The sequence below is a fragment of the Acanthisitta chloris genome, unplaced genomic scaffold (genome assembly GCF_000695815.1).
Source record: "Acanthisitta chloris isolate BGI_N310 unplaced genomic scaffold, ASM69581v1 scaffold3404, whole genome shotgun sequence".
NCBI classification, from domain to species: domain Eukaryota; kingdom Metazoa; phylum Chordata; class Aves; order Passeriformes; family Acanthisittidae; genus Acanthisitta; species Acanthisitta chloris.
In genome coordinates this window covers 39,536-50,441 of record NW_008667593.1, presented here as the reverse complement: position 1 = coordinate 50,441, position 10,906 = coordinate 39,536, and the positions used below count along the sequence as shown (strand labels likewise).

General features: G+C 43.9%; 1 protein-coding gene across 1 annotated transcript in view; it reads right to left on the bottom strand.

The window, feature by feature from the left end:
• Positions 1-10,906, bottom strand: part of MAGI3 (membrane associated guanylate kinase, WW and PDZ domain containing 3) — a gene marked incomplete at its 5' end in the record, with an annotated part of 29,574 nt that overhangs the window by 15,942 nt on the left and 2,726 nt on the right. Inside the window, 8 exons of the mRNA XM_009072556.1 lie at positions 1,284-1,315; positions 2,313-2,921; positions 4,388-4,576; positions 5,097-5,191; positions 6,231-6,288; positions 7,368-7,447; positions 8,515-8,689; positions 9,976-10,185. Coding sequence (XP_009070804.1) covers positions 1,284-1,315; positions 2,313-2,921; positions 4,388-4,576; positions 5,097-5,191; positions 6,231-6,288; positions 7,368-7,447; positions 8,515-8,689; positions 9,976-10,185 — 1,448 coding nt within the window. The remainder of the gene's footprint in view (positions 1-1,283; positions 1,316-2,312; positions 2,922-4,387; positions 4,577-5,096; positions 5,192-6,230; positions 6,289-7,367; positions 7,448-8,514; positions 8,690-9,975; positions 10,186-10,906) is intronic.

Here is a 10,906-nt window from a genome sequence, read left to right as displayed (position 1 = left end):
CTGAACCGCAGCACGAGCAGGACAGACCTACATCTGCCCTTTCACCAAGAGCAGAAGAAAACTGCCCTGAGCCATCCAGCAGTTTGACACTTCTTGCATGTTTATAAACACAAGAACTTGCCCTTTGAGAGCAAATTATTTTGCCATCCTGCTTAATGCCACTGCACATCGAGCGCTCCGTGGGCCGCGGCACGTGTGTGAGAACAGAATGCCAGGCCCCAAGTCCCAGTTATTTTTAGCATGCCACACTGCCAGGGCCTGTGCCCTCGGACTGCAGGGATTTCTGCCCTGATTTATTCAGTGTGGGCAGCTGGATGCTTGCAAGGAAAAGGATCTGCAAATCTGATTGAGCACAGTCGTGCGCTGAACGTGTTCTCCCACCGCTGGGACAGGAGCTCAGCACTCAGCAGCAGGATAAAGATAGAAAAAAGAAGCTACATCTACATTCTGGTCATGGGGTTTTCCTAAAAGGCTCTAATTTGTGCTGTATGAGAAGTATTTTTAAAGGAACAGCTGTGTTGGAGTAGCTTGATTTATAACAGGAAGATTCATGGCAAAAATATGCATCAGTATCAGCATTACTAAATCAGAGGGTGTTTTGTTAAGCTCCAGGATTCTTTACTGGGTTAATATATACTAAAGGTGCCCCAACAGACTGAAGCTCCAAGAGTAATGAGTATCAAACCAGAAATGTACAGCTACATAGACTTGCTGAAAATAAGGATCCAAAGATAAGCATTTCCAGAAGGAAACACTAACCAGTGCATCAATTCTATGTGAGGGCTGAGAAGTACCAAAAACTTCCTTTAGAAATCCCATTTCACTTCAATAATTAACCATGAACAAAACAGATACTGCATTTTGTTTCCCTTTTAATGGGAACTCTGACAGCAGCTACTTAAGACAAAGAATTTGTGCCTGCTAAGTAGTTGTGGTTTTGCTAAAGCATCTTGTAGATTATCTCAGGGACTAAAATCCAGAGGAAATGAGATTACAGAGCAGGTCAGGGTGAACACACAAACAGCAATTTCAGGAAATAATGAGAGGACTTAAGGGACAATGTCACATTTTAAGTCATGACAAACCAACAACACTACACCTATTATCACACTAGATCTTTGCTGCATTGGTTCCTCAGTAACAAGGACAGAGACATCCATCACCCATCAAACAGCTCAGAAACCTCTGAGGAATCTTTCCTGTTTGTTAGACCAAATTTACAAGTTTATTTTGCAACCCCAAACCTCTGATATTGTCAGGTTAAGTGCATCACCAATACTCACCCCTTTGGCAGATTTAGTAGGTGAGGGTGGACCTGAAGAGAACAGAAAGTAATTTCAGTAGTAGAACAGCAAAAGTTTAAACACCATTCCAGCAATATCATCAGCACCTCCAGGGGTGAAAACACTAAGTGCTGACTCACTCTTCTTTCAGTGGCAAAGAGACCAAACCCATCACTTCACAAAAGTCTCCATTAGAATTCAAGAATGTAAAATATCCATTTCTCTTCTTGCAAGACACTGGGCAATCAAATCACCCATCAGTGCATGGGATAAGGAGACTTGTGAATTAGTCTGGAGGAATTTCACTTGCTACAAAGAAACCTAATTATTTCCTTAGCTGATTAAGGAATTGTAGCATTGATACAGAAAAAGACCTGGAGGTTTTTGTTAAGTCTCACTGGCTGAAGTGACACACTCAGGGCCACAACAGAAGCTCTAACAGCTATGTGCTGCTGGATAAATCCATTCAGCTCCCTCTGGCAGAGACACTACCCACCACAGCTCTGGGGAGAAGAATCATTCTGGTCTGTGGCTCACAGTCAATGAAGAGGTATAAATATGCAAAGGGTAATTTAGGATTTTTCTGCTATTCCTAGTGATCAGCTCCACCTCTTTGCTGATGTTTCTTCCTGTCTCCTGCAATCCCCTGTCCATTACAGTTGCTGGAATACATTTGGAGAGCCTCAGAAGACCCAGTCCATCATATGCTTTGCATTATGCTGGAGATGGTGTTTTTTGCTTCAGCACTCCCCAGACACTTGGCAGAGACAGTGCATAAACATCTCATCATATCATCTTTGAAAAAAAAAACAAACCCAAAAAAAACCAACCCAAAAGCCCAAACAGAACCCTAGCAACATGCTCTCACCCCAGATACTCAGGGGGATAAATTAAGCTTAGAAGGTAAGAGCTCAAAGACATAATGAGCTGCTACTTAGCTGTCAAACTGGACATGATTTAGGTATCACACTAAAAAGGGACTTGAATAGGTTTATAACCAACATGACAACTGTAAATTTGCTTCTGTACCTCCTCTTAAGATAAGCAGTGGCACCTCTGCTCCTACTGGGAACTGCTTGAGCACCTCCACCACCTGCAGATGAGTCAAGCTCTGCACGTTCTGATGGCAAATCTCCTTGATGACATCTCCTTTCTGCAGGCCTTGGCACCACTGGCTGTCCAAAATCATCTTCACCTTCTGCCCCGTGGGACTGTCTGCGATGGCAAAGCCGAAGCCTTTGGGCCCTTTGACCAGAGGGATGGTGACCAGCTCTGGCTGAGAGCCCCCTGAGGAGGCAAGGGAGATCCTCTGCTCCGCGGTGTCCAGGGAAGGGCCGTTCAGGCGACCGTTGACCAACATGGGCCCCATTTTCCCATTCTGGTCCAACACAACTGTTCCTGCTATCAGCTCTTGGCTGGGCACAGAAACATCTCCCTTGGCCACTGGTGGGCCATTGATGATGGGTGTAGCTGTCACAATATCCACCACGTTGTCCTCGGTGTCGTCGGGCAGAGGATAACCACGACACAAAGTCATGTTCACATACTGATTGACAGGGACGAGCTGAAACATCTGCACAACATCTGCATGGGTATGGCCAAGGACACAACTTCCATTTATGTCCACGATGACATCACCTGGTACCAAAGAGAGTTCAACAATGTCAAAACCAGAAGGGAAACACACCTGACCCCAGGACAACACCCTACCTGGAGGACATCATAGAATCATAGAATCAACCTGGTTGGAAGAGACCTCCAAGATCATTGAGACCAACCTTACCGTGGTTACTAGACCATGGCACCAAGTGCCACATCCAGTCTCAGCCTGAAAACCTCCAGGGATGGTGAATCTACCACCTTCCTGGGCACTGGGCAGTCCTCAAACTAATAACTAGGGGTTGGGCTATTACCTCTTGGCTATGTGTTGCCAAAGAGCAGAAAGGATTTCCTCTTCGCACTTATTCTATTTCATCTCAGTGTGCTAAATACACAAAGTTTAATCTGCAGCAGATTTAACAAAGGCCCTGGGAGGTGGAGCAGTGCACGCACACGGCTGCAAGCAGATGTCTTCCACTTTAATTCATATTGCACAGAATCCTTAAACCCAATCCAGAATAAATCGGATTTTTTTGGGCCTATGTTTATTTTAGGACTGCCTGAACTTAAGCTAGGATTGTACCCACACACATTCCATGCTCTTACACTGCTGCCACACGTGGCTGAGAATGGATTTTCCAAGTGAAGTGGAAGTTCAGGTCCCTGTTTTGGGTTTGCATCAGTTTGATGTGAAGCTCTGTGTGTGCAATGCAATGTTCCCAGCAAACAACCAACTTTATCACTGACAGATCTTACTACAGGAGTCATGAACAGGGAAAAAAATACAGGAATAACTGCACATCTTTTAACTCCAACTCTGCAACACAGAGTTCTGCAGGATTTGTTCTCAGAGAGGTGGAAAATGAACCATATACAAACAAGTTCAAACAGTGTCAGACACCAAACAAGAAACTGGTTTTGGAAGTAAATAGCATTAAACCATTCAAAGCATGAACTCCTCTTAGTCTTCTTATCTGAGGATTAAGAGTTTATGTGATACATAAAGAAGCATTTTGCCTTTTCTAATATGCAAACCAGATGTTATAGGAGGCTTAGAGGTAACTTAACACAACTTAACAGTGAAGGAGTGTGCAGGGACCCTCATCCCTCTCCCTTCCTCACTTGTCCATGTCACACAGCTTTGCTTCCTCATTCCTGCCCCAGGCTTTTCTGCTATTTTAATATTTGCTGTTATGATTTTTGGCAGCAACAAGGCAAAATACAGACCAGGACTCACACTATTTATACTTTCTGTATAGAGAGGGAACAAAACCCATTCTGTGAGCAACCATGAAGCCAAAACTCTTAGCTAAAGCAGTTCTGAAATCTTCAGAAGTGTCCTCAAAGTAGATTTTTCAGCCACTGCTCTGCACAGATCTTCCACAACTCTGAGAACTATTTCACTGAGTGAGGCTGTGGCTGGAGTCATCCAATCTCCTCTGTGCCTCATGCTGTGTTCTCTAAAGCACCCCAGGAAATGGAAGTTTGGAGAAATAATACTTGACCTGGAGCAATTCTCCCATCTTGTGCAGCAGGTCCATCTTTTAACACATTCTTCACCTGGAGAAACTCATCAGGCCTGTCCCCTCCGATGATTGTAAAGCCAAATCCCATGGTGCTTTTTTTCAGGGATGTCCTTATAAGTGCTCCAGTGAGCTGGGATGGGTCACGAGTGAAGACAGACTTCCCTGGTCCTTTTGTGTTATGGAACAGAGAGACAGGAAGGCAGGAAACCAGGGTTAGTTCTGGGATGGGTTTGGTTTGTTTTTAAGGTGACACAAAGGTTAATGATTTGTTCCTCTGCAGCAAACAGGGCAGAGCTGCACTCAGCCCCCAGCTGAAGGCAGGGAATGGGGAACTTAAGGGGTTTTTGGTACAACAGAGCTGGATCTAAACCTCCCCTCACTCTTAATCCTTGAACACCAAGCTTAAAGTTGATGTGAAACATAAAAACAAGGTGTGGCTTGACCTGCATCTTCCAGGTGGGACTTCTAACCCTCCATATATCCCAGAGCTGTTTATGACAACCAACTTCAGGACAATGAAAAATGATTTAAAAGCAGACTTTGTGTCTCCAGTCAGTTTTAACATGAAAAACCAATTCAAACAACCTACATATCTGAGAGGGCAACACTGCAATGACCAGCAAAAAGACAAGGCTTGGTGAACATCTGCAGGAAAAGATGTGCCAGAGAACAGAACCTTCAGAGCTACCTGGTTTGGAAGTGCCAGCATCAGTCTGTCCGAGCTGCTTTTTCCTTTTGGCTTCCAATACTGGGTTTTCAAACTGAGTTTTCTGGTTAATGTGACTGCAGAGATACAAAAGGTAGGTCACGATTTCAGCAGAAAACATCCTATCTGCCAATACAGCCAACCCCACAAGAAATATTTACAAACACCATGTTTATTCTCTCAGGTGAATGCTCTGCAGCAATGAACAATAAACTCTCATAATCAACACTGAGACGTGTTTGTTCTTTCAACAACTTGATTTACTTTAAGGGCCAATACAATTTTACTCCCTGTAATTACCAGGTAGAGTAGTAAGAGTTTAGAACTGAGCAAACCTGATTTTTCTCTTGACCCATCTACCTGTAATGTTTACAAACTCAGGCATTGCCTTTATACTAGCAGATGTTAGAGCAGAACAGCAGAGTGGGGAAAAAACCCTGTCAGTTTGAGCACAATTTTAGTACTTTGGCTTTGCAAAGTCAAAATGTTACCTTGTTCTCTGAAGGTAAAATTTTCAACTCTACCAATTTTCCTCTCCACAGCTAAAGAGAGATTTAATTTCCTCTGGCCTGAAGGAGATTCAAAGAGCTCTCACAGCAGTTTAGTGGTTATTTACTTGGCTCTTTGGAGACAGCAATGAGCTAGAAGTTATTTTTGCTCTTTTACAGTTATCAGGTGCCACTCTTAAATCAAGTGACCCAGTTTTTGATAAAGCTAGGAAAAAGGACATCAGCTCATTGCCATTAATAAATTACTTTGGTTGCTGCTTGGTTTTCCTCCCCAAATGAAACACACTCCAGTAAGTTGGTAGGGTCACACCATAGATTGTTCCACATGCCAGTGCTGCAGAATTCTGTGCCATGTGTTCACTGCCCCCAGAACTGTTTCTGCTGGACATATTTAATACCTTCATAGAGTTGGGATTGGAAGAGACCTTAAAGCTCACCCAGTTCCACCCCCTGCCAAGGGCAGGGACACCTTCCACTAGCCCAGGTTGCTCCAAGCCCCATCCAGACTGGTCTTTCATTGCATTACAGCCTATACTTACTCTGATTCAAGCACTTCATTATTTCCTGCTCAATTTATAGTTCTGCCAAATCAATAATTAGCACTTACTCGACATAATATGTTCCATATTGAGGGTCTTCTATTTTCTCCCATCCATATGGAAGCTCTGCAATCAGAAAGAGCAAATTCTCCATTACAGTGGAAAACTACCTGCAAATAGCAGAGTTTTTATAAAGGAACACAAGGACAGGTTATAGAGTCCTTAAAGATGAGGAAAATACAGGCCCTGTTTTCTTCCCTGATGAAGGATATCAGCCTGTTCCAGGGAATCTGAAGCTCTGCAACTCTCACTCTCTGTTCCACCAGATGATGAGACTTGTATTCAATAAAATCACACCACTTTAGATGTATAATAAACTTAAAGACCTGTTTGATATACGTACTGAAAGTTACATGCACAAAGCTTTTTTTAGTGGTAAGACAGTGCTCAGCAGGTCCTGAGTGCCTGAAGGGGCTAAGTTACCACAGAGCTCAGACTACTCCAGTTTACTCTTCTAGTTATCTTGACCATGGCTGGGCAATCTTGGAAGGGGACAGGCTACTCTGAGCCTGCCTCAGCTTTTGGAATATTTCAGGCATTTGCTGAAGACAGAGCTATCTGATACTCTTTTCTAGCTGACTAAATTGCCTGACTCTGTAGGAAATGGCTGCAGGAGTTGCCTGCAGCCAGTTGTGAGCTTGACCTGTAAGTCCTGAAGCAACAGCGTGAGGTGTTGAAGGGAGCCAGACTGTTCCCTCTAGTTCTGCACTCAAATCATGTCACATGCAATAGTTATAATCAGCAATATCTATTATGCCATATCCTCTTTATTAGTTCTCCATTCCGATACTTTTGGGCCTTCTCCCCCTGCCACATCTCACCAGCACAAGAGTTTGCACTGACATCTTCACTCCTGTGCAGTGACAGTCACTGGAAGAAAACATCTCATTCCCTGCTCAGGAATGCAGATAAACCCTGGATTCAGCCAGATTCTACTACTCCAGGGACAATACACTATGGACTTTCCCAGTCTTATGTAAACTCCTATTGCCACCGAACTAGGGATGCTCAGCCCTCCACTCCCTGCTCCAGAGTCACCTCTACCAGCATGAAGCTTTTACCACAGCAGTAATGGATTGTATCCAGCTGAGATAAACTCAGACATTTATCTGTGACAGGTGGCAAATGAATTCTGAACATCTTACCTCCATCTTCACAATCTTCAGGAGCTTTGGCCTTCTTACAGAGCCGTGGATCAAGCCACGTGGTCGTCTTGGTGTTGTGGCTGTGGAGCAGAACATGTGCCATTAAAAGAAGACAACTTCCTCAGACTGAAGAAACTTTGCTTTACTTCAAGTATTTATTCCCATAGGGAAACTGTAGCGTTCAAATAACATGTATTTGTGCCTCAGTCACATCATAAAATGCTCAGAAGAAAAGGCAACAGTGATGCTCAGAGGCACCAACACATTGGAGACTCTCCAGGACACGTGGGAAGTGTTAGAGGTACAAACCCTCTTTCCTGCCTCCAAAAAGCTCATGTGAAAAAACAGCTGTTTCTACCTGAAAAGAAAAAATATTTTTAGCCTCCTCATATGCTTAACTCTCAGGCTGGTTCCTGTTTCATTTTTGCCTTAGAAGTCATAAAGGAAGCAGCTCCACACGTGCACACGAGCTCTTTTCCTATCCTGGACTTTCATCGGGGCTATTTGTATTTTCAAACATGCATTCCCAGCCAAGGGGCATGAGCAGAGAAGAAAGAATAAACTAGGTCTCACAGTGCAGAGAAATACGACAGAGTTAGGAACTGCAGTGATAGGACAAGGAGTAATAGGTATACATTGAAAGAGGAGAAATTTAGATTAGATATTAAAGAGTTTTTTCCCTGTGAGGGTGGTGAGACACTGGCACAGGTTGCCCAGGGAGGCTGTGGCTGCCCCAACCCTGGCAGTGTTCAAAGCCAGGTTGGATAAAGCCTTGAGCAATCTGTTTTAGTAGGGAAATATCCCTGCCCAGGGCAGGGGGTTGGGGCTGGATGATCTCTAAGCTCCATCCCAACCCCTTAACATATGAAACTCTAAATACTGAAGGTTTCTATGTTCTCCTTCACTCAGCAATACCCACCCAGCTTTGCACTTTGTGAGAGACAAAACTCATCACAAGCAAAGTGATTTTGCAGGTGGAACATTGATGACTACCAGTAAGGAAGGGAACAGTAAATATGCTAAATTTCATAAAGAAATAGAAGCAGTAAGAGCAGCAAGATCAGCAGGCAGCAGAGCAGGCTGCAGCCCAGCAGCACTTCCCTACTCCAAGGGCACAGCAGAGCCTGCCTGGTGTGGGTGTACTCACTCAATGAAGTAGATCATGCCAGTGTCTGTGTAGGCCATCTCCCAGTTCTTGGGCAAAGGTTCCAGAGTCTCATCCCTTGACAAATAGTTCCTGAAGTCCATGTTGCTGCTGGTCTGGTTGTAGCTGGGAACAGGTTTCATCCAGTCAGGAGAATCTGAATGTTTTTCTTTGTTTTCTGCAGTTGTTCAGGGAAAGTGTTACAATTTGTCAGATGCTTATGCTGTTTCTCACAAAGAACCACCCTCTGAATCTGGCTACGAGTGGATGTCAAACACGTCCCTGTGTGTGATGTGCATTTTTCCACTTTTTTTTTTTTTCAGCTGTGAACTTTGAAAAGCTGACATGAAAACACTGAACTCTGCTCTTCCCTTGCCAAACAGAATTAACCTTGTATTATGTGTCTGAGCCTACCCTGAAAAATCAACGCTGGCAGAACTCCAGCCTGACTTTGTTGCTGTTCCTACAGAGAGAACAGTGTTTGCAATGCCATAAAACAACCCCAAAAATCCTACCAATATTCCTCAAAGCACCAGAAAGAAATGCAGGGAAGACCCAAGCTGCCAGTAAAACAAACAACACCCTCCTACAAGGCACAACAAGAACAAGCTCCCAAAAAAATCCCTGCAGAAACCTTTAAGTGGAAACCTCCACCCCTGAGTGCTGAGGTTATGATCACTACTCTCCGTGACATGATGATGTCCATGACCTTCACCCGACCACCAGCCAGGCCACCAGGCCACTCTGTGGTGTTGCCAGCCCTGAAGCTGGCAAGATTAGGTCAGGTCTGGTCAGTACAAGTCTGTCTTAAACACTCACACACAGGATCATCTGCAAATGCAATGTGACAGCTTCTCTCCACCATCAGTTCTTCCCCCTCGAGATGAGTAACCATGACAGCCAAAGGAAAAGGGCATCCTGCCAATCTCAGAGAGGTCTGGCTGGACACTGCTCCAGCCCCAACACACTTGGCTTTATTCCTCTCCTCAAGCTTCCCCTCGGGTGGTTTCAGGTTGTGTGATAGTCCCCAAACCAAAATCATCTGAAAATTTTACAGTCTGAGCTAGTGCTGCCCCTTAAACCAATCACTTCCCCCAAATCTCCTGCACACAACTCCTGTAATCGCCTCAAATTAAGCAGTAACATTTACAGGGTATGAATTCTGCTCTGCAAAGGAATCTGTTATTTGAGAGTGGATAAATTTTTCCTTCCTGCTCATGTAACTGGCTGAGCCCCAGCACCACATGTTCTCCACTGAGCAGTGCATTTTATGATGCAATTGCACATCTGGCTGGGAGAACAGCTGGTTCTTTTTAAAAGATCATCTCCAAATCGAGGAGAAGCACCAGCCTGAACACAAACTGCCTTCAAACTTCACCAGAACTAAGCAAGCATGAATGTTATTTGTATCCTCCGTAGCCATTCAGACAAGACTTGAGGGAATTTCTCCCCTTGTCAACCAACCTATCCCTCCGCTGCCATTAACTGCTTCCTTCTCCTCCTCTTCCTCCTCTTCAGGGAGAGAACTTTCCATCCTTTGCATTTTGCTGACGGATGTGGTTCTTTTCCTCTGCGATTCAGTATCAAAATCATTGTCAAAAAGGACTTGATCCACTGGATCAGGCTGGAAGGGACTGGGCTCTGCCGGAGGCTTCGGAGTGCCGTAAAAATTACCTGGGAATGGGACAGGAATCAGGATCAATAAAGCACTGAGACTGCTGAAAGCACTGGCAGTGGCTGTGAATGTTTTATTGCCCATGTCATGTGTTCTGGGGAAAGACTTAACTGTGACTTAACTCCTTAAGGAAGACATCAACACTATCAAACTCAATCAACAGGCAAAGCCTATTTATTCCTACATTGACTTTTTGCAGTGGTGCTATGAGAGATCAAAAACAAGAGGTTTGGTTCAAAACTTCTACCCTGCCACAAGTTTTCTGGAGAAAAAGATGGATTTGTTACTTTGCCTGGAACTCACTAATGCTCCATAAAGAGACTTGGGGAACAGTTTGAGGGAAGCAAAGCAGTGAAAATCAATTATTCTTACTGTATATACTAATTAACAGAGTAACATGCAGCAGCAGCAACACTAAAGGCAAAAAGCAAATTAATTTTGTAGAGAAACATCAAGTATCTATTTACATAAAAACAGCTAACAAATAATTGATTTTAAAGCCTACAATTTTCTCCTGACAATCCACTTGCCAAACAAAGCTGTTAATGTGGCATCACCTCCAAAAGATTTGTACTTGAGAAAAAAAGAACAGATTAGATTTTGCCTTCAGTATTTGAATCTCAAACACAAAGGAATCATCTGCTGTTTTCTAGAAAAGAATTTCAGCAATTGACCTCTCTCCTGACTGCTCATATGATTTTTATTAGGGAATTGAGCACA